Raw genomic sequence first — 27311 nt, forward strand, 5'->3', positions numbered from 1 at the left:
CTCATACAGAGGCGTAGCTAGGAGGTTAGCTCAGGAGGAGGCAAAACATCTGAGTGGGCCCCTAAGAAGCTAACCATGGTAACAATTACAGTGGTGCAGCCTAATAGTGGGTACAGGGGAACCTCAGGGTGCCCCTGCTCAGAGAGAAACATTCTGATAAACCTCCATTTATTTGAATATTAGTGCTGGGGGATTTATACAATATCTCTGCCCATTTAATAAAATTATTGCCAAATCCAAACTTCCAGAGCACTTCCAAAAGATAGGGCCATTCTATGGAGTCAAAGGCCTTGGCCACATCCACTGAGACCAAAGCCCAATCCTCTTCACTCCTCTCCCCCAGCTGCAGAATTATTTGTGCCCTTCTCAGGTTGTCCGATGTACTTCTGCCCGGTATAAAGCCGGATTGGTCTCTATGGATTATAGCTGGTATTACTTTATTTAACCTATTGGCTAGGATTTTGGTGAGCAACTTGTAATCAGAGTTTAACAATGATATGGTCCTGTATGAGCCACAGTCCAGCAGGTCTTTGTTAGGCTTTAATATCAGAACTATAGAGGTTTCATAAAAGGAGTTAGGCAACCTTCCAGCCTGGAACGAGGAGTTAAATATTTTAAGTAGAGCAGGGAGAACTTCATCCTTATATTGAGAATAGATTTCAACAGGCATCCCATCGCGGCCCAACGCCCTCACCTTATTCATGTCCGATAAGGCCTCCTTCAGCTGCTCCATACTAATATCAGAGTCCAGTAGTGTCACCTGCTCATGGGACAATTTAGGAAACTAAAGCCCGCTTTACATGCTACAATTTTCTTACGATGTGTCGGCGGGGTCACGTCGTAAGTGACGCACATCCGGCATCGTAAGTATGATTGTAGCGTGTAAAACTTCCGTGCAATTGCGATTGAACGAAAATCCGTTCATCGCATGCACGTCGTTCATTCCTCAAAAAATGAATGTGAGGTTGTGCAATGTTCCCGAGGCAGCACACATTGCAGTGTGTGACACCCCGGGAACATTGAACGACAGCTTACCTCCGTCCGCGGCTCCCGCCGACAATGCGGAAGGAAGGAGGTGGGCAGGATGTTAAGTCCCGCTCATCTCCGCCCCTCCGCTTCTATTGGCCGGCTGCCGCGTGACATCGATGTGATGCCAAACGTCCCTCCCACTCCAGGAAGTGGACGTTCGCCGCCCACATTGAGGTCGTATGGTAGGTAAGTACGTGTGACGGGGGTGAATCGTCTGTGCGGCACGTTCAACAAATTGAACGTGCCGCACATATGATGGGGGCGTTGCAAATCGCATACGATATTGTATGCAAAATTGCAACGTGTAAAGCAGGCTTAAGATCCTGTAGGTAGGACTGAATCTCTCACCTAGTGTAGTTCAATTGTGACTCGTATAAATTACTGTAAAACTCAGAAAAGGTCTCCATTATGCGTTTGTTAGAGGTGGCAATATCATTCTGAGGCATGCGAATCTTAAGAATAGCGGGTGAGCTATTGCTTTGGTGGAAAAGGAACGCCAGAAGACTGCTAGACAGGTTCCCTTGTTCAAAATACCTCTGGTTGGTGAAAAATATATTTTGTTTAGCGTTATCCTGCAAATACAATAGATATTATCTGCCCACTTGTAACCAGAAGGTCCTATTCTCATCTGACGGGTCACCAACAAACTCCTGTTCCAGAGACTTACATCTAGCGGCCAGAGCTGCCTCCTCTTTAGCTGACTCTCTCTTTTTGTATGAGATAGACGAGTGGAACACCCTCTCAGGTACGCTTTGAATGCATCCCAGAAAGCAGAGTGGTTGTTACCAATTTTATTTTCAGCCATAAAAACCTTAATTTGTTTAGGGATATGATCACATGGGCCAAATAGTGACAACTACCATGGGTTGATTTTACATATAGGTCTATGAGAAGCAACCTTACCCCATTGAATTTGCACAAATACTGGCGAGTAGTCTAAAACGGATCTAAACAGGTGACAAATAGAAGTTATTTGACAAAAGGCTTAAGCATTACCACATATATAATTGATTCTAGAGAGGGAATTCCTCCCCAGAGTATTGCAGGTGAATTCCATCAAAATCAGGTTACGAAGGTGCCACATGTTACACCATCTGAATTCTTGTTGAAAATCGTTAAGTCTAGTATGCATTATCTGATGAATTGCGGATGACTGAAAACCAAATCTGTCCAGTTCAGGGTTATTAATCAGGTTGAATTCACCCATACATAAGGTAAAAGCCTGCGGAAGTTGAGATGCAAATTTGGCCGCTTCATATAAAATAGATAGACTAGCTTGAGGAGTGAGGTATAAGGCCAACAATATCACCATAACATTATCAATAAAGGCCTGTATAAACACATATCTACCCTCAGGGTCTCTTTGAACCCTTCCCAGGTCCCAACGAATTGACCTATGACTTAATACCAAAACCCCCCTGGAATATGAAGTGGGAATCGATTGCGCTGATGACTGGATCCACGGCTTTTTAAGAAACTTCAAGGAATCCAGCTGCATATAGGTATCTTGCAGGCAAACAATCTGGACTTTAGCCTTTTTTATATGAGCAAACAACGCACCTCACTTCCTAGAGGTAGCCAACCCTCTCACATTCCAAGACAATACATTCAACATCATGAGTCAAGTAACACTGATCAACCACAACTGTGCTATAACAAACTTAGCCCTAAAATAAGGGGGAGAGAACGCCACCTTAATACCTATGTACAGACACTCTTAACAGTGAAGCTCTAAGCGGTCAATTGTAGGGTAATCCCTCAAAGTACACAGAGGGGCTTCACATGGCAAGATGCTAAACAAAATACGGGTGTAGACGGTGTATGGAGCTGGATCCATATCACAGATCCAGCACAGAGAGGCAAAATTTCAGTAAAACATATATACATATATATGAGTAACCAAAGTGTAAACTATTTTTAAAGAATATGGTAAACAAATTTCCATTGAAATGACCGATGACAACCACGATGATATCTTGATTTTCAGTATTCAATAAATTCCTGTTTTACATGTTGTAAACCATATTTCTCTAGAAATAACGACATGGGTTTAGTTTCATTATTTTTCACTTCATATATTATGGTTTTGCAGTAATCTGGTCAGACATATGATTCTTGAACTCTGACAAAAGTTGCCACTTTGTGGGCATCAAATCTGTCAACGTTTGCTTTCATTTCCTTTTCCTCTTGTAAATGTGGCTCCAGTAGATGCTGAGGTAGTGATTTCATTGTAGATGTCTCCGGCTCATTACAAGTTGCTTCAGAAGAAGTAAAAATAAAACCATATCGTATGTCTGGTGGATGAGAGCATGATAGAACATCTACTAAATCTATATATCTAGGCATCAGAAGGATACAAAAACAGAAGCGGACAAGAACAATGTTTTGAATTCACCAGGTCATTGTAATTCACAACTCCACCTGGTTTGGAGATTGAAGTGGCCCTCTTACTTCTTGGGCCCCTGGTAAGCATTATACATATTTAGTTTGACACAATGCCGGCTGCAAAAGGTTAGCGCTTCCATACTTTGCCAAAAACTGAGTATTCTACAGAATACCTAGGAAATGTCTGAAGAATAATATTATACATCATCTTCCAGCTTTAGGCAAAGTTCAGAAGGAAGAAGCAAGAATATGGACTACAATGCCCAGACTGGCTGGATCTCCTGACTCAACTTACAACCTTATGTATGCCCTAAAAAACTTTCAGGGCCACAAATTTCTATTTTACATATAATAAGTTATTAAATTTGTGAAAAGATACATTAAAACACTTTATACATACCGTAGATGTTCATCTGGAGGGATAAGGGGAAAATGTCGCACTACATAAGGTAGATAAGTAAAAATGTATACAGCACCGGTATGGACACGCCTTAAGTAAAAAACAATATAGCTGACAGTAATAGTAACAGATCAAAGGGGTCATACATGAGCTGGTATGAATCTAATTAAATCCAGTAGATCACCCTTCTAATTGGAGTGACCTAGCAAATATAAGTATAAATTACTCTTAAATAGCAAATATCTAGCACTAGTGCCCCATATTATGAACCAGGGCAGTATTATAACTATACTTGTAGTTATGTATGTGTCCGTCCAAAGAGTCCCGTTAGCTACCCCACCTCGATGCGCGTTTCACTGCACTTACAGTGAACTTATCCCTCCAGATGAACATCTAAGTATGAAGTGTTTTAATGTATTTTTTCATAAATGTAATAAGTTATTATATGTACAATATTGATTTTTGGCCAAGAAAGGTTTTTAGGTTATATATTGCTTTGGTTTATTTAGGGACACATATAGTATAATTTATGCTATTGGAGGTAATTTATAGGTATTATATTAACCTTAGATATGCCATCTGAACTCTTCCCTAGGCCAATTATTCAATGTTGGCATATCACACACTGCCTGCAACATATATATATATATATATATATATATATATATACACACATACACACACACACACATATACATACTGTAGGCAGAATTATTAGGCAAATTAGTATTTTGAGGACATGATAATTCTTATACACATTGTCCTACTCCAAGCTATATGGGCTTCAGAGCCACTACCAATTAGGTAAATCAGGTGATGTGCATCTCTGTAATGAGGAGGGATGTGGTGTAATGGCATCAACACCCTATATAAGGTGTGCTTAATTATTAGGCAATTTCCTTTCCTTTGGCAAAATGGGTCAGAAGAGAGATTTGACGGGCTCTGAAATGTCCAAAATTGTGAGATGTCTTGCAGAGGGATGCAGCAGTCTTGAAATTGCCAGACTTTTGAATCGTGATCACTAAACAATCAAGAGTTTCATAAAAAATAGCCAACAGGGTCACAAGAAGTGTGTTGGGCAAAAAGGCGCAAATAACTGCCCATGAGGAAAATCAAGCGTGAAGCTGCTAAGATGCCATTTTCCACCAGTTTGGCCATATTTCAAAGCTGCAACGTTACTGGAGTATCAAAAAGCACAAGGTGTGCCATACTCAAGGACATGGCCAAGGTAAGGAAGGCTGAAAAACGACCACCTTTGAACAAGAAACATAAGATAAAAAGTCAAGACTGGGCTAAGAAATATCTTAAGACTGATTTTTCAAAGGTTTTATGGACTGATGAAATGAGAGTGACTCTTAAGGGGTCAGAGCCTGGATCAGTAAAGGGCAGAGAGCTCCACTCCGACTCAGATGCCAGCAAGGTGGAGGTGGGGGTACTGGTATGGGCTGGTATCATCAAAGATGAACTTGTGGGACTTTTCGGGTTGAGGATGGAGTGAAGCTCAACTCCCTGACCTACTGCCAGTTTTTGGAAGACAACTTCTTCAAGCAGTGGTACAGGAAGAAGTTGGTATCGTTCAAGAAAAACATGACTTTCATGGAGGACAATGCTCCATCACATGCATCCAACTACTCCACAGTGTGGTTGGCCAGTAAAGGTCTAAATGATGAAAAAATAATGACATGGCCCCCTTGTTCATCTGATCTGAACCCCATAGAGAACCTGTGGTCCCTCATAAAATGTAAGATCTACAGGGAGGGAAAACAGTACACCTCTCGGAACAGTGTCTGGGAGGCTGTGGTGGCTGCTGCACGCAATGTTGATCGTAAACAGATCAAGCAAGTGACAGAATCTATGGATGGTAGGCTGTTGAGTGTCATCATAAAGAAAGGTGGCTATATTGGTCACAAATTTTTGGGGTTTTGTTTTTGCATGCCAGAAATGTTTATTTCTAAATTTTGTGCAGTTATATTGGTTTACCTGGTGAAAATAAACTAGTGAGATGGGAATATATTTGTTTTTTTATTAAGTTGCCTAATAATTCTGCACAGTAATAGTTACCTGCACTAACAGATATCCTCCTAAGATAGCCAAATCTAAAAAAAAAACCACTCCAACTTCCAAAAATATTAAGCTTTGATATTTATGAGTCTTTTGGGCTGATTGAGAACATAGTTGTTGATCAATAAAATAAATCCTATAAAATACAACTTGCCTAATATTGCTGCACGCGGTGTGTGTATATATATATATATATATATATATATATATATATATATATATATATATATATATATATATATATACACACAGTATACATATATATATAGATATATAGATATATATATATATATATATATATATATATATATATATATATTTTTTTTTATCTCAGACATGTGTATGTTCTGTGAGGTAGCGCGGTCGGCTGCGCAGCAGAAGACACGGGATCCAGGCATCAAGGTTCACAGCACACGGTGTTTAATGTCCAAACAAAAAAAGTCCATAACAAAATACATGTGCCTCTCCAGCAGAGGGCTCAGGAAGTTCTGGTCACTTCCCCCACACCCGGCACACCTGCCCTCGTTCCTGTTTCCTTTTAACCCTTCCTTAAGCCTGTAGGGAAACAGCATTAACCCTATAGTGGATTTACTTTCTATCATGGAGTGAGCACAACCTGGGCGAGACATACCGGCCGTCATAGATAACCCCGGTCACAGTCTCACATACCCCCCCCCTCAGTTCAAGCGTGCGGGGTTGAACTCCAGCCATCAAGCACGGGCCGCGGGACAAGGCATCGGCGTTGCCCTGCAACCTACCGGCCCGGTGTTCAACCGTAAACCGGAAGTTCTGCAGAGAAAGGAACCACCGGGTAACCCGGGCATTCCGTTCCTTGGCGGACCTCATCCAGACCAGTGGAGAGTGATCCGTCACCAAGCGAAACTGCCGTCCCAGCAGGTAATAGCGTAGGGACTCCAAGGCCCACTTGATCGCCAGGCACTCCTTCTCCACTACGCTATAATTCCGCTCGGGAGGGGTGAGCTTCCTACTCAAGAAGGTGACGGGGTGTTCCTCCCCCTGAACCACCTGAGACAGCACTGCCCCCAGGCCAACCTCCGAGGCGTCAGTCTGTACTATGAACTCCTTCCGGAAATCAGGGTTGACCAGAACGGGCTGTCCGCACAGGACCCCCTTCAGGGCCCGGAAGGAGTCCTCGGCCTGCGGAGTCCACCGCACCATGACGGACTTCTTGCCTTTGAGAAGGTCCGTCAAGGGGGCTGATAGTCCCGCAAAATCCTTTACAAACCTCCTGTAGTACCCCACGATACCCAGGAAGGCCCTAACCTGCTTCGTGGTCAGGGGTCTAGGCCACTTCTGGATCGCCTCAACCTTGTTAATTTGGGGCTTAATCACTCCTTGGCCTATCACGTAGCCCAAGTAGCGGGCTTCCGTGAGTCCCAATGCACATTTCTTGGGATTGGCTGTCAATCCGGCTGTTCGAAGCGCGTCCACCACCGCTTGTACCTGTTCCAAGTGGGTCTGCCAATCGGAGCTGTAAATAATGATGTCATCCAGGTACGCTGATGCATACGCCTGGTGGGGTTCCAGCACTAAGTCCATCAACCTCTGGAACGTGGCCGGAGCGCCATGTAACCCAAAAGGCAAGACAACATAGTGGAAGAGACCCTCCGGCGTAACAAAAGCTGTTTTCTCCTTGGCGGACTCCGTTAGTGGCACCTGCCAGTACCCTTTGGTCAGGTCGAGCGTGGTAAAATATCGCGCCTGTCCCAGCCTATCAATCAGCTCATCCACCCGGGGCATGGGGTAGAGATCGAACTTGGATATTTCGTTCAATCTCCTAAAGTCATTGCAGAACCTTAAGGAGCCATCGGGTTTTGGTATTAGGACAATCGGACTAGCCCATTCACTCCGGGATTTTTCGATGACCCCCAGGCGTAACATTGTCTTTACTTCCTCCGATATGGCTTGTCGTCGAGCCTCCGGCACCCGGTATGACTTCAGGCGTACCTTCAGGTGGGGCTCGGTGACAATATCATGTCGTATCAGACTGGTCCTACCGGGCAGCTCGGAGAAGACATCGGGGTTCTGCTGAACCAACCGTCTGGCCTCTCGCCTCTGTTGCTTGGTGAGGGCTTCTCCAATCCTTACTTCCGGTTCGTCCTCTCCGGAGGTCGCTGGAGCCGGATGTGAACGACCCGAAGAGGAGGGAGGTGGGGAAAAAACAGCCATCAGGCTTTCCCGTTCCTGCCAAGGTTTTAATAGGTTGACATGGTATATTTGTTCAGGTTTCCGCCTACCGGGCTGCAATACTTTATAGTTAACCACCCCTACTCTTTCCTTTATCTCGTAGGGGCCTTGCCACTGAGCCAGGAATTTGCTCTCCGCCGTGGGGATCAATACCAACACCCGATCCCCGGGTTTAAAGGTCCGCACGGTGGCTTGTCTATTGTAGCGGCCGCTTTGCGCGGCCTGAGCCTCCTGTAAGTGCTCCTTCACAATTGGCATGACCGCGCTTATGCGGTTCTGCATACCCAAAATGTGTTCAATCACACTTTTATGGGGGGTGGGCTCTTGTTCCCATGTTTCCTTTGCCAGGTCCAACAATCCCCGGGGATGTCGCCCGTATAACAATTCAAAAGGCGAAAACCCCGTGGATGCCTGTGGCACCTCTCGTATGGCAAACATCAAATAGGGAAGCATCATATCCCAGTCTTTCCCGTCTTTTGAAATCACCCTTCTTAGCATGGTTTTCAGGGTTTTATTGAAACGCTCGACTAAACCGTCCGTTTGCGGATGATACACAGACGTACGCAACTGCTTGATCTGGAGTAGCCGGCATAGCTCTTTGGTCACTTTAGACATGAATGGGGTCCCCTGATCCGTAAGGATCTCCTTGGGCAATCCCACCCGGCAGAACACAGCAAACAACTCCCGAGCTATAAGCTTTGCTGCAGTATGTCTGAGAGGTATCGCCTCGGGATACCGGGTGGCATAGTCAACGATCACTAGGATGTGTTGGTGCCCTCGAGCGGACTTTACGAGGGGCCCCACCAGATCCATCCCTATCCGTTCAAAAGGGACTTCTATAATGGGTAATGGTACCAACGGACTGCGAAAATGGGTCAGGGGTGCAGTAAGCTGACACTCCGGGCAGGTTTCGCAGAACCGTTTTACCTCCCCAAAGACCCCGGGCCAATAGAACCTTTGCAATATTCTCTCCTGCGTTTTCTTGACCCCTAGGTGGCCACTCATCAGGTGTTTATGAGCCAAGTCGAGGACCCGCCGGCGATGCGGCTGGGGCACCACCAACTGTTCTACCCCTACGCCCCGTATTTCATCTACCCGGTAGAGTAAATCCTGCTTAAGAGCGAAATGGGGGTACCTTACCTGGGCACCGGGCAGCTGTGCCACCCCGTCAACTACTGTCACCCGACTCCGGGCATGTATTAACGTAGGGTCCTGGAGTTGGGCTGTCCCAAACGTATCCGGGGACGCCTCCAACTCCGGGATGGGCTCGACCGTCTCAGCCTCTCCTGCCAATACCTCTAGGGGTGACCTATCGGGTTCACACTCTGTCCCTATCATCGTGACCCCTACGGCAGGTGTCCCGGATTCAGGATTGTAGGGCTCAGGTCCCGGACCGACCAATATCTGAGGGGACTTAGGGGGTCCCCTCCATAAAGTCCAAAAATAGGGCAGATCCCTTCCTAGGATCACGTCATAAGGAAGAGTGTTAAGAAGTCCAACCTCATGTTGCACCTGACCGCAAGGTGCTGTGATGGTGACAATCCCCGTGGGATAGTCGTGGCGGTCCCCATGTATGCAAACCACCCCCACAGTGCGTCCTGTGGCCTTTACTTTAGCTCTCAAGGTGGATCGCACAAGGGTCACTAAGCTTCCGGAATCCAACAATCCTGTAACCGGACATCCATTCACCTGTATTTGGCACAAGTGGGGCTCTGTCTCTGGGGAGACCAGGTCAGCGGTACACACCACCTGAGCATACATTGAACCCCGCCGGGTAACCCCACAATCCATGGGCTCCGTGGTGAGTGGACACTGGGCTTCCATATGTCCCACCCGCTGGCACCGCCAACATCTAATAGGGAAGGAAACCCCCTTGACAAGTTGTCGTTTAGGGTACATGGCCTTCCGGACCTCAGGAACGGCGGGCGCGGCCTCAGCCAGGATGGTAGCGGATTCCTGTACCGGTGTCGGCGGTGGGTCCTTGGCCCTAGGCTTGGAGGGGCCGGACCGACGGGCGGTACGCAAAGTCTCAGTGTCCCGTATCAAGTCCTGCGTAGCCACATGCCGCTCTACCAGGGACACTAATTGGTCCAGGGTACTCGGGTCACCCTGTCCTACCCACCGTTGAACGGTGACGGGTAAAGTGCGCACAAAACGATCCACTACTACCCTTTCCACCATTTGCGCCGGGCTCAGAGTGTCAGGCTGCAACCACTTTTTTACAAGATGTAATAAGTCATAGGCCTGGGAGCGTACGGGTTTGGCTTCCTCATAGAACCACTGATTTACCCGCTGAGCCCGTACATAGGTATTCACCCCCAACCGAGCCAGTATTTCGGCTTTCAGGGTCACATAGTCAATGGCGTCCTCGGTACCGAGGTCCAGGTACGCTTTTTGGGGTTCCCCCGTCAGATAGGGTGACAATACCTCAGCCCACTGCGGGGTCGGCAGCTTTTCCCGCTCGGCCACCCGCTCAAACACCGCCAGGAACGCTTCCACATCATCACCCGGGGTCATCTTTTGCAACGCTTGTCTCACCGCTTTCCGGACGCTGCCGTCGTCACCCGGTCCCGGGGTTGTTGCTGCCGGTCCGGCACGGATCGACTTGGCCAGGAGAACCATCTGTTCTTGGTGCCTTTTTTCCTGCAATTGTAAGGCTTGCTGCTGACGTGCATTGGCCTGCTCCATCTGTTCTTGGTGCCTTTTGTCCTGCACTTGCAAGGATTGCTGCTGACGTGCATTGGCCTGATCCAACTGTTCTTGGAGTTTTTTTTCCTGCACTTGCAAGGATTGGAGCAGGTGTGCATTGGTTTGTAGCTGCTGTGCATTAGCCTGTTGCTGCTGTGCATTAGCCTGAGCCAAATGCTTTAGTATGTCCTCCATGGCGTCGCCGGGTTTGGGCTGTAGTATAGCCGCTCGAATCCAGGACATGCGCAGCTGGGTCACCAGGGATGGATGCTACACCTCACCGGCTGTCATGCCCGCCGATTCTCCACCATATGTGAGGTAGCGCGGTCGGCTGCGCAGCAGAAGACACGGGATCCAGGCATCAAGGTTCACAGCACACGGTGTTTAATGTCCAAACAAAAAAAGTCCATAACAAAATACATGTGCCTCTCCAGCAGAGGGCTCAGGAAGTTCTGGTCACTTCCCCCACACCCGGCACACCTGCCCTCGTTCCTGTTTCCTTTTAACCCTTCCTTAAGCCTGTAGGGAAACAGCATTAACCCTATAGTGGATTTACTTTCTATCATGGAGTGAGCACAACCTGGGCGAGACATACCGGCCGTCATAGATAACCCCGGTCACAGTCTCACAGTTCCTGATCCATGATTTAAGCAGTGATAACTTTTATTGCCAGACCAGCCATCATTATATGCTGTGCAGCACTAAGGGTGTCTCCATCTCTATGCATTCTGGCAATCAAAGCTATAGATTATAATGTAAAGAACTGATTGCTCCAATCAATAGAGAATAGTCAACATCAATTAAATATGAACTTCATTGCCCATAATAACTTTATGGCACTCTTATCAGCATGTACACTAACACAATATGGTCACTTAGAACCCAGTACAAAAATCTAAGCTGAAATGAATCTAAAGGGTTATTCCCATCTCAGATGTTTATGGCATATACACATGATATGACATATATGCAAACCCCTGTGGGGCCTGTGTAGATGAAAAGGTTGTAAGAATGGCAGCCCTCTCCATTTAGTACTGTGGGAGTTCGGAAAAAAATCAAGCAATGTGTGCTGTTTCTTTTGGACAGGGAAATAAATTAGAAAAAGCCTTCCATGAACTTTTTTCCCTAAACCAATGTATATGTGTATGTAGTGTAGTGTCAGTGTGTTAATATACTCACCTACTGCCATTTTGCTCCTCAGTAATGTCAATGCTCCTGAGACTCTCCGGATCAAACTGCGCTTTGTTTCACCAGGAAGTGGCTTTTATCATATAAGTCTATGGGACATCAGAACAAGGCTCTATAAACTTACATTGGAAAATAAACTTAATAAACTTAATAAACTTAATAAAGTAAATAGTATAATGTGCCAAGGAATCTTGGATACAATTCAGGCAAAGGTAATTAAAAGTTTCTTGTCTTCCTTTAAACATTTACTATGAACAAAAACATGATACCGGAAAATACAAAAAATGCTAATTCAAACGTTGGCAGGCCTGGCGGAGTCTTATCTGGCTTTCTATTAGATAGGATTTAGGTTGACATTGCAACATCACCCAACTTCAACAAATATGCCACCTACACTCTTCAGCAAAGTAAAAGAAGAACGCCCAGATGGGTTGCAACATGAACGGTGATTTCCTTTACAGAAGAAACTACTTCAAGGCATTAAAGCTTTAAATGTCTAAGCCTAGTTTGAATTAACTAAATCTTTGTGAAGATTTCTACAGACATAAGACAAGAAGATAACAGCGTGGGAAGCATGATTGCTACTGTTTTATTTCACCATTACAAATGAGCTGTGTCAAATTGGGTCAATTGCCTTGTGTGTGGATAAGGAGGTAAAACCCGAAAAATGAATAGTAACACATTTATGAGGATCAACCTGATAAGTTCCCCCCATACAAAAAGGACTGTAAATATATCATAGTGGCTATTATTTTCATGCATGTATGCTCTGTATACTGTATTGTGCGGTACATAGTGTAGCTGTTTTCCAGGGAGTGAGGCCAAGACACATGGCAAGTAAAGATCCTCTGTACTGGGTTTCGTAACAAACTCAGCTAAGAGCAAGAAACAGTTACCAAAGAAGAAGCATCAGAGCTTTGAAATGTGCCTGAGAGGCTGTGGCACAATGACTACGCATAGTGGGCTGTGGTGATGGACAGGCCCTCACACTCTATGTCTCACTGTGAAGTGGTACAGTGTGCAAAAAGGAAACATCGTGAAGAAATTGGGCTATCATTGGTGTATTTGGCCCCCTTGAGACTATGTTCCCAAGTTGAATACAATGGAAACACCAAAGGAAAGGACAGTAAACTGCAGAATGATGCAGGCACCAAGAATAGAAGGTGTTATTAGATCATTTGCGGTGCCTGAAGAACTTGTAGAAGGTCTATAAACTTTTAAGCATAAAGTTGCAGTAACCTGGAAGCCAGTGAAGCTTAGATCCCTTAGAGAAGTAATGGAGGACTACAGGTCGGGAGCGGATTGCTCACTGGAGAGTTTGGCAATAGCCCACAGAGGCTAGAAAACATGACCTGGCCTAAAGCAGCACTGAGGAGAAGGGAATCGCCTCATGTGCTTTGGAGAATCTCTTCAGCAGAGGCTATATACATTAAATTACTATAGAAGGGAAAGAAAGCGCAATAGGGTCTTACCCGGTATGAGGGTAGAAGGAAATAAGGAATGTTACACTCACCTGGTGAGGTGGTGCCAGTAACAACCCCTTATGATCGCTTGTGAGTGTCTTGGTGGTTCAGCAGCGGCCCCGTAGAGGCATATAATATATAGTTGAAAAATAGAAAACGGGTTTGATACCGCGCTAAAAACCACAGATGCTGTATATTTAAAAATGTCTCTTTTATTTCACAGTTCTACATGTTTCAGGGACATCTCCGTCCCCTTCTTCAGAAAAAAGAAATCATGATTTATTTTTTCCTGAAGAAAGGGACGGAGATGTCCCTGAAACGCGTAGAACTGTGAAATAAAAGAGACATTTTTAAATATACAGCATCTGTGGTTTTTAGTGCGACATCAAACCCGTTTTCTATTTTTCAACTATATATTATATACATTAAATAGCAGACAGACGAATGTTTCCTCAGCTGAAAACTGTCCCTCCACTACTCCCTACCCATAACACGTCTAATTGTTCTAGTGTTCTCCCCACCAAATAAAAGGATTGGAAATGGAATCAACCGCCCAATTTTTTTTCAGTTGAATATTCTGTCGGAGGACAGTTTGGAGGCCCCTATTCACATTAGATGGTTGGACCATTTGGACAAAATTTGATGGTTCAGGCAACTTTTATCCTACGTGTATGTGGGACTTTAGATTTCTATTCAGATAATAGGGTTGTCCAGGCTTGGGGTACAAGTCTGCAATAACTCAATATGACTGCAGACATATGAATCCTCACAGTGAGCAGTGTGCGTGCTGTCAGGATTCTCAAATGCAGTCGCCAGGAGCAGCCACATTCCGACTAGACGTATCTGGTCTTGCTCAATTCACTTCATGCATGTCTAGTTGGCATGATGCCGCTTATATCCAGATCACTGGCGGTCACCGGAGAATCCTGGCAGCGTGCGCAGTGCGCATTGTGATGATTCACAAGTCTGCAGTCACATAAAGTAATTGCAGATTTGTACTCCAAGCTTACCTCCATATGTGAGCATACTCCGTAAATAGCAGTTTTTTAACTTACATTTTTCTGTTTTACTGCAGTGGCCATTTTTGCACAGTTGACATCAAAAGTACATTCATATTCATTGCATGCACATTGGTTCTTTTGTATACTAGAGCATATAAACAACGGTTGTCTGCATGAGACAACTCCTATTAGTCGTTTGGATGTTTTTCTGATATACAAAAATTCTAAGGAGTACTGGACTTTTGATCAGATTATTTCTAGTACCAATTTTCACATCTGTTTCTGTAGAAAGTATGCTTTATATGTATAATTACAAAATAATAAAGATCAATCAAAATCTCTATAAAGGTCTAACAAATTCTGCGAAAGTACAATAGACTGAGCTGCTCTATATATTTATATTTTCACATTATAAACTGATAGACAGATCCAGAAAAGGTTATTTGTTACTAGTGTTTTATTTCCTCAATTATAAGGAAGTGGTTTCATTTGTAGGAAACCTCTAATGTAACCCCGGTGCACTAAGTTCTGCTTGACACTTGTCGGGCAGGAGACGCTTTCTACAGTAAACACAATTAGGTGAAAAGCTTCTCTTATTTCGATAAGTGTTATTAAACCTACATTGTTTGTAACACAAATACAGACAATTATCCATGCAAGCATCACATATGCATATACTATGTAAATCCGCCATGTCACTCAGTCCCAAAATTATTTTACATGGTAGCTAGTCACCCTAGCGAGTGAAATGCATGAAATCATTCTGGAAAGCCTTAAGGCTCATGCACACGTTGCTATTTGTTTTCTTTCCTTGCAGATTTGGTGCAGAGTTAAATCTCCAACCTGTCAATCCTTTTAGCATTTTTGCTACAAATTTGACCCATACTAATGAGTGGGGAAAAGTCTGCAACAAAAATGCATGTTAAAAAATACAGCAAAAATGCAGCTATTTTACACAGTGTTGTTCCTACCAAAAGATGCAGAAATGGTGCAGAAATTTATATTGCAAATGTTTAACATGAGAACATACCCTTAGGGCGGCTTTGCACGTTGCGACATCGCACGTGTGATGTCGGTGGGGTCATCTCGAAAGTGATGCACATCCGGCGTCACTTTCGACATCGTACTGTGTAAATGCTAGATGATACGATGAACGAGCGCAAAAACGTCGTTATCGTATCATCGTTGCATTCACCGACATTTCCATAATGCCGGTGCCGCGACCGGTGCGATGTTGTTCCTCGTTTCTGCAGCAGCACACATCGCTGTGTATGAAGCCGCAGGAGCGAGGAACATCACCTCACCTGCCGCCGGCGGCTATACGGAAGGAAGGAGGTGAGCGGGATGTTTACATCCTGCTCATCTCCGCCCCTCCGCCGCCATTGGCCGCCTGCCGTGTGACGTCGCTATGACGCCGCACGACCCGCCCCCTTAGGAAGGAGGCGGGTCACCGGCCAGAGCGTCGGTCGCAGGGCAGGTGAGTGCATGTGAAGCTGGCGTAGTGATAATTTTCGCTACGCCAGATATCACAAGATATCGTACCTGTGACGGGGGCAGGGACTATCGCGTGCGACATCGCAGCATCAGCTTGCGATGTCGCAATGTGCAAAGCCCGCCTTAAACCTGGCACTAGATTTTTCCCATATAAATTATGGTCAGAACCAAGTCTTCATATACATCATTCTAGAATGCTATATATACATTTCCAAGCGACTCTGCAAGCAAATTATACTCACCTATGGGGTGGTTCCATATAGACAGCATTCTACGATGCTGTATGTGAGGGCTTACAGGTGCTGTTTCTAATTTATATGGGAACCTGGTGTCAGGTGGTCTTTATGGTAGTACCATTTAAGATGCAAACCTACAACTGTGAAATAGGGATGAGTGAACCCGAATGGTAAAGTTCACAGTGTGCAAAGGTGTCTCGGGCTCAGACTCGAACATGGACTTTTAAAAACAATCTGTGTCTGAGAGTGGAGTTCAGGTACTGTTTGTATGCTAATAAAGCATGTCTGAAGTTTAACCAATCAACAAGCTGTACTGCATGCAGAAGAAGACTGTATACTGCTGTAAACAATAAAGATTAAACAAAAAATTATGTGGAAGTCCCGACAACATTCATCAATTCCTATGGAGTTTTGTTCTGAAAAACTTCTCAGAAAGAGGCTCCAGAGGTCAATGACAGTCAGAGGCAGGCCCAGAATATCTCACACTTTACTTTGTCTGGTTATCAAAAGTAGGGGGGACCCCACACTGTATAATTAAAAAAAACTGTGTGGGTACCCCCTATTTTTGATAACCAGCCAAGATTAAGCTGATATCTGAGGGTTACAGCCTGCAGCTGTCTCTTTTACCTGCACTTGTTATCAAAAATAGGCGAGAGCCCATGGCGTTTTTTAAAATGTATTCCATATTCACATGTTTGCAGTGCAATTGCCCTCTTTTGCTACCTTTTACAGCCCCCTTAGCTCTACCACAGGTTCTTTAAACTACCAATATAGCTGTGACGCCCCTGGTCTATCAGGTCATCACAGGGTACTGCACGCTCTTCTCCTTAGTGCAGTATTCAAATTTCTCATGGTTCTGGGTACCCATCTTGCAGTGCTGCCCCCAACAGCAAATTAAGTCCTAAATACACCCTGCACCACACCCACCAGACACACCAGTGGGCGGCTTGAGCGGAATAGGGTCGCCCACCTAGGGGTCAGGAAGGGGAGATGAGTGTCAGAGGGGAATGTGGAGAGGAGAGTGGAAAGGAGTTGTGAAGTGGAGGAGGCAGGGAGCGGTGGCTCCCAAGAGTAGCTGTCTAGGTTGCAGACGGTGGTCTGGACCTAGAGGAGTCGGACCCCCGGTCGCACGAGATTGAGGCAAGGTGCCTGGACCTGTCAAAGAGGACGGTCAGCAGCCTGGTCCTATCACCGGTCCGGCACCGAAGGCACGGCGGGGTACACGGACCCTAGGTTGGGGAGAAGCTTCAGGGAACCCGGCAATTAACCTGCGGAGAACGGAGCTCTCATGGACTGTTCCCACTAAAATCGGGATACTAGCGCAACGAAGGGGATAGGGCCTTCCATACAAGCACCCCACTAAAATCCCAAGCGTGAGCCCAGAGAGCAGGCTCCCACACTTAGCCATAGTGGGATCGGGGCCCGGCAAGTTCCAGACTACCGGGCCACTACGGTGAATTAAAACTTTGTGCCAGGAAGCAGGTCACGGATCATCAGGCAGCACTGCAGGGGACGGGACCCGGACAAGCTCCCCTTTGAGCGGCAGCCAGAGACTTGGTTTACCCGGCTATCAGCATCTGCTTACTGGCTGAGTGAGTACATGACTGATCTCCCCGTCATGGCACCCAATATCATCATCCAGAATCTCGGGGCATACCCCTACCCGTGGAGGGTAACAACACCTTGCTGCCCCATTCCATCACCCCTGGTACTCCCAACGGCAGCGGCGGTACTCCCAGTTACCGCACACCACGGGTGGTGTCACAAACTATAACTCCCCTGTAAATATCCCCCTTTTACTTTAGAGTCTGGCCCGTAAGCCCCCGGCTCCGGAGACCCTCGAGCCACGAACGGACACTACCCCCGGATTCGAGCGGTTCGATCCGCTGCTGGGGCGGCACATAGCATTACATTTAATCGTATTTCCTTATTTCTTAACCCTTAATGAGAACAAGTGCACTTTCATTAATACAATTTTATTAGGCTATCCATCTGTCTTATGAAACGACGTTAGAGGAGATGTTTATAAAAGCTTTCCTAGCACCAAGCAGAGCATGACAAGTCCCAGTTGTACCTTCTACTTGACTGGAAAGAGCGGTACAACAAATTTCACCATTATACTTAAAGGATCATCAGAAAATCTAATATGTTTGGAAGCCTTGTTACACTCCCCAACAGATTATGTCAGGGAGAGAAGGATCCAGCCTGTTGTACTTCAGTGACCAACTCCTTTGTTCTAAGCAGTGACAAGATAGATCATAGAGAACACAAGAACCAAGCTGGGCATTCCTATGTATGGGGCAGATAGAGCTATCAGACAAACTACGGCTAAGTTTATGGGGACATTTAGTCTCGTAGTTTAACCACGGCTGTGTTTGCCACTGTATTATTAGACAGCATGGCAGCATGCCCCTGGTTTAAGTCCTTACATCACACAGGCAGACTTCATTTCATCAGTGAATAATGTCATAAACAATATAAAACATAAAAGCTTGAAACAAATACTCATAAAACAATCATTAGTACATCATGTCCTTTTAATGCTTTGACAGTAATTTTGTAATGCTTAGATACCCAGTGCACTTTTATAGGATCAAGCTCTCCTTTTAGCATCAGCAATTTATATACAATAGACAGCTAAGCATAATCATTTTAAATATTCATCACCAAATCACAGTATAGTCAGTTGTCTTCTAGAATTTAGAAGAACATGAAATAAATAAAGCTAAAGTCAGAAATCAGCAAATATTTCCTAGGAATTAGATTTCTCTACATTCCCTCAATAAATCTAATAGTTCTGCGGAGTGCAATTTATCCAATATTCTATACATCGCAGAAAAATTAGATTTAAGAAGTTGTTTGATGTCAAGACCACTACAGCTGTCTTGTTCCTGGAACAATTGACCTGGTAACATGGTTGTTCAGCAATTCGGAAATACGCCACTCCTGGAGAGATTTGTGCTCCAATAGGGTCCCACCCCTGGCTTAATAGTGTAGAAAGAGTCCAGCACTCGCAGGCAGGTGAATAGAAATGCTTTTAATTTAGAATAAACCAATCCTGTCACAAACCAAACTGCGGCGTCTTCTCGGATGCCTCCTGGGATGATTTCCCCCTATGCTTGGCCTCGTTCGGTTTGCTTCCTTGAGTCTCAGGTACTGACCCGAACATCTAGGTGTTTTCAGCTTAAGTCCTGGGTTGTGCCTTTTGAGCATGCTCAGCCTGTTAGTCTCAGAATTGAGACTAAGTCAGTGGTTCAGGCTTCTGAGCATGCTCAGGCACTTAGTGCATCAGGTGTCCAGATGACGTGGCGTAATCCTGTTGGCCATGTTGACATCACAGATCACGTGGCGCAATCCCATTGGCCTAGTGACATCACAGATGATGTGGAATGATCCCATTGGCCAAAGTGACGTCATCAGTGATGTGTGGTCACATGGAAGACCGCTCATTGGTTATGGTTTGGGCAGGTCATAGGGATCTTCATCTTGTGGGATGTTCTTAGGTTATGTAAGCTTTGGGCACCCACATGGCCACGCTCAGTCGTCTTCATATGTGGTGCAGAAAGCACTTACCACGTTAGTACAGGGCCAGGCTTGAAGTCCTCTGGGACTGATACAGGGTTAAGAGGCAGGTGTAGGGCGAGGCGTCGTGGTCACATCAGACCGGTTTAGGGTCAGTTGCCGGTTAGGCAGAGCTTCTGGGCTATGCTAGTACTGGGTTCACTGGTGGTTAACCGGTGGAACTCCACAGTAGTCCTTAATAGGAGCTAGTGACCTCATTGACTCCTCTACACACCCTTTGAGTTTCCTCCATTGTGGCATACGGTTAGTGTCCACTAAATACACCCTATGTGTACGCCACATATATATATATTTGCTTCTGTGAAGTAACAGAAGTGATAAGTCGTAACCTGACGCTGTGAAATAACAGTGCTCGATAGAGTTTATATTAGAGCATCTGTGTGATCTGTAACACAAGATCTCAGGCCTTGGTGCCCAGTGCAGTAACAGAGTTGCCATTACTATAGCTATACCTTCATATACCTCTGTGCAGGAACAGAGTTGCCATTACTATAGCTATACCCCATACCTTTCTGTGTTGTAATAGAGTTCATGGTCTTACCTTTATTTTCCTCCCTGTGGGTTCTTTAACTCAGGGGACTCTGATATTTAGTAGCATTTGCCTAGTTGCAGTTCAGGCACCTATCTACCAGCAGCAGCCATAACATCACTGCACAGTGGACCCTGACTTCTGATAGGTGTATTTCTCCATCTATTAGTCTATCAGCTAGCCATACCGTAACAAATATACAGTGTATGACACAACATTTCGATCTATTCCAGACCTTCATCAGACATACACAGGTCACTGGATAAAGCAGAATAGGCTGATGGAACACTGAAGCGATGCAAGAAGCCATTGGTGTAGTTTAGGCCCATTGCTTCTTACGTCACTACCTGTGAGTGCTAGATTCTTTCTACATTACCATAATTGTCCAGATCGGTTTGATTACATCCATACAATACCTATAATTTTTTTTTTTTTGCATTTCAGTCATTTTATTAAAACAATCCAAACTTTGTAAAACAAAATTTGCTTTTGACGCCATTTTTTGAAACCCATAACAAAATTGTTGATGGAGCTACATGAAGACTTTTTCCTCATTTTTGGGTATTTATGACACTTTGCTGGAGACTGAAAGTGGAAATTCAGACAATTAGATTTTTTTTCTTTATGGTGTTTTTGTACGGGTTTATTAATTTTATATTTTGATAGATCAGATTTTGAATGTACCAAATGTGTGCGGTTTTTTTATTACTTTTTATTGGATAGGGAAGAGGGAGTGAATTAAACCTGAGATGTTTTTTAATACTTTAAAAAAAAGTTTTTTACTATTTTTGACATAATAAAATTACCCATCTCCTACGGAGATAGCCATAGGCTGGGATTTATAAGAGCATCAAAATGGCAGCAACAGAGGTCTTCAGAAGAACTTTGGCTCCCCCAATAACTAATCTGTACCCCATAACTGCATTGCACACAAGTACGTAAAATCTTTTTAAATGCCACCGCCACTGTCAGAAATGTATGTGTGACGCACTGGGTAAGCCAGGGGTCACAGGTCATCACACCACCACACCCTACACCCCAGTTAGGAACACCCAAGCTACCAAAATCCTTGTTGCCTTCCTCCAGGGGCTGGTGTCCACACCAGGGGGTGGGCCAGGCGGTTGGCTCCGCCCACCGAGGAGTTCACAGCCCTGGAGGCGGGAAGAACCAGGCAGTCAGCTCAGGGAAGAGCTTGAGTGAGGAGCTAAGTGAAGGAGTAAACAGTGGAGTTGAGTTTAGGAAAGTGAAGTAAAGTAGAAGTGAAGTTGTAGTACAGCTGAAGAGAGAAGCTGAAGTGACAGTAGTAAAGCCTGAAGTTGGTCCGGCTATGTGCCAGGACAGTGTCAGCAAGGTCAGCAGACGGAGGTGATTGTCTGGAGGGGGACTGCTCGGAGGTTGCTGGAAGGACCGCGGACGGGTAGTGGCCCGGCGGTCTGGAGCAGTATACAAAGGACAGTCAGCACCAGGGCAGGGGCCTTTCGGATCCCGGCAAGGCTAGGAGTCGCCATAATTTGCCAAATCCGTCAGTGAAGGGGACGACTGTCTCCCAACAACCAAGTCCCGATAGAAGGCAACAGTCCAACCGTAACGGAGAGACACCGCCACCGCCAGGGCACCAGTTTCTCAGGGCCAGCGCCTGCGGGCAAAGTAGGGCTCCTCCGGCCCATATCCAAGCCGGGGAGCGGGTTACCGGTGGGAACCCATCGCAACCAACATCAACTTAGGTGCAGGACAGAGGGACCGTCACCGTCACCGACTGGGGAAAGCAAGTGCAGCCGTCCGTGGGAACCGTCTTTCCAGCCGTGTGTTTTACCGAGAACTGTGTCATCGTCTCAGGCTGAGTGAGTACCACAGTGCCGCAAGGCACAGCGCTGCCCCCGCGTCCCTGCGCCCACCAGGCCCTGCATCTCCCACCTCATCACGGGGCCCCAGGATCACCAACCCCTACCCACGGAGGGGCAACACAACAACTAGCTGCTCCATATCATCATTCCCGGGATCCTCATACCGAGCAGCGGTGGTGCCAACAAATCACCACAACCGTGGGTGGCGTCACGGACAATAAACTATCCCAAATCCCAATCCCCTTTCACTCACGGGCGAGGAGCGCCGCTAGAGTCCCCGGGATCCGGCCCATCGCTCGAGCCACCGAGCAGCAGCAGGCCGCAGCAGCCGTGGCAGCCGGACCCGAGCAGTGGGAGAGCGCGGCGTCCCCTCCTCCGCCTGCGACATATGCATACAAGTAAGATGTACAGGTACCTCCTTTTTCGGGAAGGGATTCCAGTGAACCTTTAAAGACCATGGGCCTTTTATGTCTAACAGAAGCTTTACATCAGAAATGTAAAATGTCAGCTAACAAGTATAATATGGTCCTATGTGGAATACTAGAGAGAAATCCATTGATTGATAGTCTATAGCTGAGTAGCACCACCCACTGGACTCAAGCTTGGAGAAAAATTTAAATAAATTGCAAGCGCTAATGAAACTTTTCCTTACCATGATAATAGTAGGTCAGACTGAAAGTTCAACCCTTTAAAAACATATGTGAAAATGCACAATCAATGACTATATTATCATATCATATATTATTTTTATATTATCATAGTAAATTACCTAGACTTCTTCTTATTAACCCTTCAGCCCCGGGGCACTTTCCGTTTTTGCGTTTTTGTTTTTTGCTCCCCTTCTTCCGAGAGCCGTAACTTTTTTATTTTTTCGTCAATCTTGCCATATGAGGGCTTGTTTTTTGCGGGACAAGTTGTACTTTTAACTGAAAGCATAACTTTTATTATGTCGTGTACTGGAAAACAGCAAAAAAATTCCAAATGCGGAAAAATTGCAAAAAAAGTGTGATGGCACAATAGTTTTTGGGATGTTTTATTCACGGTGTTCACTATATGGTAAAACTGATGTGTGAGTATGATGCCTGAGGTCGGTGCGTGTTTGTAGACACCAAACATGTATAGGTTTACTTGTATCTAAGGGGTTAAAAAAAATTCACAAGTTTGTCCAATAAAAGGGGCGAACGTTTTGCGCCATTTTCCGAAACACGTAGTGTTCTTATTTTTTGGGATCTATGGCTCAGTGATGGCTTATTTTTTGCGTCTCGAGCTGTCATTTCTAATTGTACCATTTTTGCGCAGATCCTATGTTTTGATTGCCTGTTATTGCATTTTGCGTAAAACTTGCGGCGACCAAAAAACGTAATTTTGGCGTTTGGAATTTTTTTGCCACTACGCCGTTTACCAATCAGATTAATTGATTTTATATTTTGATAGATCGGGCATTTCTGAACGCGGCGATACCAAATATGTGTATATTTATTTATTTTTTAACCCTTTCATTTTCAATGGGGGGAAAGGGGGTGATTTGAAATTTTAGGTTTTTTTTTTTTTATTTATTTTTTAAAACTTTTTTTTTACTTTTTTGTTTTATTTTACTAGTCCTCCTAAGGGGCTATAGCGATCAGCAATCCGATCGCTCTTATCTATCTGCTGATCACAGCTATACAGCTGTAAACAGCAGATGCAGTCACTTTCTGTTTCTCTCTGCTCGCGGCCGAGGGAACACGAAAGTGAAACTTCATAGCTGCAGGCGTCATCACATGACCCTGTGCTACGATGGCAACCACCGATAGTCACGTGATCACGCACGTGACTTCCGGTGGGGGCGGCGGGAAGTAAAAAACATGGCCGCGCGCATATAGATCTTGCTGCCAGACTTTGGCAGCAAGATTTAAGGGGTTAATGGCCGCGGGTGGAAGCAATTCCACCCGCGGCTAGCAGGCACACATGTCAGCTGTTGAATACAGCTGATATGTGTGCCGACCACCGCCGCCTGCCCGCGGCATGGGGCGGGGCTTAACGGGACACGCTCCATGACGGATATATCCGTCCATGGTCGTGAAGGGGTTAAAGAACATATAAGCCCCAATTCATCAAAGAAATTTTCCCAAAATTCTGTCATAAATTGCTTTGAAAAGTCACAATATTTTGGCTCAAAACTTGTGAAGTAGCGCAAATCTTTGGGGATTTTTAGCAATTTTACTAGTGATGGGCAGGCACTAAAATGCTCGTTACTTGATTCGAGCTGGTCAGACGCTCTCGACACGAGTAACAAGCATTATGGAAAATTAATGATTGGCATGTTCGGGTCTCCACCCACATACAGCCAGCCATAAACAAAGCACTTCCCCGGTGGGAGAGAGGGTGGGTTTTGATTTTTGTTTTTTATGTTGGTCACACTACATCCAAAAATGTTATTGTATCTCCTGGGAGAGCCATTCAGAGACTGTTAATGGCTTTTCTTGGGGTGTCTGCAATATGAAGTGAAGCAAGCCTGTGCATTGTTGTCGTTGTTTCACGGACTAAATATCTGAGCACCCGCGATACTCGAGTACCAGAGCACTTCAATGCTTGATCGAATAATGAGCAGTGTCGAGCACGTTAGCCCATCACTAGTTTTTAAGACAGTTTCTTTCAGCTCCACCAAAATGGGTGTGGTGCCAGAGGTTGTCTAATTAATTATGAGCTGTGGCGTTCCTTATGCAACAAATCTTACTCCAGTAATAGACTGTAGTAATAATTCTGGCATGGTACATGGATACATACGCCACTGGTCAGCTGTGTATCATGAAACAACAATGTCTGACACCGTCACGCACCCTCATCAAGACCAGCAACAAAGGTTTTGATGAATTGTGGCCATTGAGGTAGAAGTGTTTGTTATCTTAGTAATGAAGAGAAATGTTTGCTTAGTTTTTCAGTACTTCATTTGTAAATAATTTCCCTTTCCCTTTGCACAGAATACGTAAGAGAAGACTTTAACAACATCACAAGTCATGGAGAGAACACAGCGAATCTCACGGAACTGCTTAGGATCATCTTTCCTGTGGTATATCTCATCCTTTTCCTTGGGAGTATCATGCTCAATGGTCTTGCAGTCTGGATTTTCTTCCAAATCAGAAGCAAAACAAGTTTCATTGTCTATCTGAAAAACATTATGGGCGCTGATCTCCTGATGACGGTGTCCTTCCCATTTAAAATCATACAGACTTCTGGGATCGCACAATGGAATTTCAACTTCTACCTGTGTCGGTACAGCAGTATCTTGTTCTATACCAGCATGTACATAAGTATTGTGTTTCTCGGACTAATCAGTATTGATAGATATCTAAAAGTGGTGAAACCTTTTGGAAGTTCGAAAATGTACAGCATTAAGTTCACAAAGATGGTGTCTACAGGTGTTTGGCTAATCATGTCGGTGCTTGCCTTGCCAAATGTCATCTTGACAAATGCTGAGCCAACTAGAGACAATGTCAATGACTGCATAAGACTCAAGAGCCCCTTAGGAGTTCAATGGCATTCAGCTATCACTTATATTCATACGTTGATATTTATTACTGTGATGATTGTGCTTATAGCTTGTTACATTTCAATATCTAGACATATACAGAAATCCAGCAAACCTTTTATAAGTTGTTCAAGTCGGACAAGACGACATAACCAAAGTATCCGTGTAGTTGTGGCTGTTTTCTTCGTATGTTTTTTGCCCTACCATCTATGTGAGCTGCCATTCCTGTTCAGCCATCTAGACACAATCCTGGAGAAACATCTATATACCATTCTGCTATACTGCAAGGAGGGAACTCTAATTCTTGCTGCCTGCAATGTGTGTTTGGATCCTATCATCTATTTTTTCATGTGCAGATCCTTCTCCCACAGACTGTTTAACAGGTCCAGCATTAGATCCAGGAGTGAAAGTATAAGATCCCTACAAAGTGTGAAGAAATCTGAAGTGCGGATATACTGTGATTATACAGAGGTATGAAAGGGAGACCCAAGATCACTGCAGTGTCATACATGTAAATAATATTAATTAAAATACTAAAATTATATTCTTTGCTTCATGGTTTTCATAATGTATTAGATATCACTAGAGCTCCAGATGGTTTGATAGGTCTCATACAGAGGCGTAGCTAGGAGGTTAGCTCAGGAGGAGGCAAAACATCTGAGTGGGCCCCTAAGAAGCTAACCATGGTAACAATTACAGTGGTGCAGCCTAATAGTGGGTACAGGGGAACCTCAGGGTGCCCCTGCTCAGAGAGAAACATTCTGATAAACCTCCATTTATTTGAATATTAGTGCTGGGGGATTTATACAATATCTCTGCCCATTTAATAAAATTATTGCCAAATCCAAACTTCCAGAGCACTTCCAAAAGATAGGGCCATTCTATGGAGTCAAAGGCCTTGGCCACATCCACTGAGACCAAAGCCCAATCCTCTTCACTCCTCTCCCCCAGCTGCAGAATTATTTGTGCCCTTCTCAGGTTGTCCGATGTACTTCTGCCCGGTATAAAGCCGGATTGGTCTCTATGGATTATAGCTGGTATTACTTTATTTAACCTATTGGCTAGGATTTTGGTGAGCAACTTGTAATCAGAGTTTAACAATGATATGGTCCTGTATGAGCCACAGTCCAGCAGGTCTTTGTTAGGCTTTAATATCAGAACTATAGAGGTTTCATAAAAGGAGTTAGGCAACCTTCCAGCCTGGAACGAGGAGTTAAATATTTTAAGTAGAGCAGGGAGAACTTCATCCTTATATTGAGAATAGATTTCAACAGGCATCCCATCGCGGCCCAACGCCCTCACCTTATTCATGTCCGATAAGGCCTCCTTCAGCTGCTCCATACTAATATCAGAGTCCAGTAGTGTCACCTGCTCATGGGACAATTTAGGAAACTAAAGCCCGCTTTACATGCTACAATTTTCTTACGATGTGTCGGCGGGGTCACGTCGTAAGTGACGCACATCCGGCATCGTAAGTATGATTGTAGCGTGTAAAACTTCCGTGCAATTGCGATTGAACGAAAATCCGTTCATCGCATGCACGTCGTTCATTCCTCAAAAAATGAATGTGAGGTTGTGCAATGTTCCCGAGGCAGCACACATTGCAGTGTGTGACACCCCGGGAACATTGAACGACAGCTTACCTCCGTCCGCGGCTCCCGCCGACAATGCGGAAGGAAGGAGGTGGGCAGGATG

General features: G+C 45.0%; 2 protein-coding genes across 4 annotated transcripts in view; one reads left to right on the forward strand and one right to left on the reverse strand.

Annotated features, from left to right (window-relative positions):
- MED12L (mediator complex subunit 12L) overlaps positions 1 to 27311 on the reverse strand; it is a 1012447-nt gene that overhangs the window by 565183 nt on the left and 419953 nt on the right. The gene's annotated exons all lie outside the window — the stretch shown is intronic.
- On the forward strand, positions 25099 to 26146 carry GPR87 (G protein-coupled receptor 87). Its single transcript, XM_075340754.1, has one exon. It carries the CDS (start codon positions 25188 to 25190, stop codon positions 26091 to 26093), a length of 906 nt encoding a protein of 301 aa, XP_075196869.1. The 5' UTR covers positions 25099 to 25187; the 3' UTR covers positions 26094 to 26146.

The sequence above is a fragment of the Anomaloglossus baeobatrachus genome, chromosome 3 (assembly GCF_048569485.1).
Source record: "Anomaloglossus baeobatrachus isolate aAnoBae1 chromosome 3, aAnoBae1.hap1, whole genome shotgun sequence".
Lineage (NCBI taxonomy): Eukaryota > Metazoa > Chordata > Amphibia > Anura > Aromobatidae > Anomaloglossus > Anomaloglossus baeobatrachus.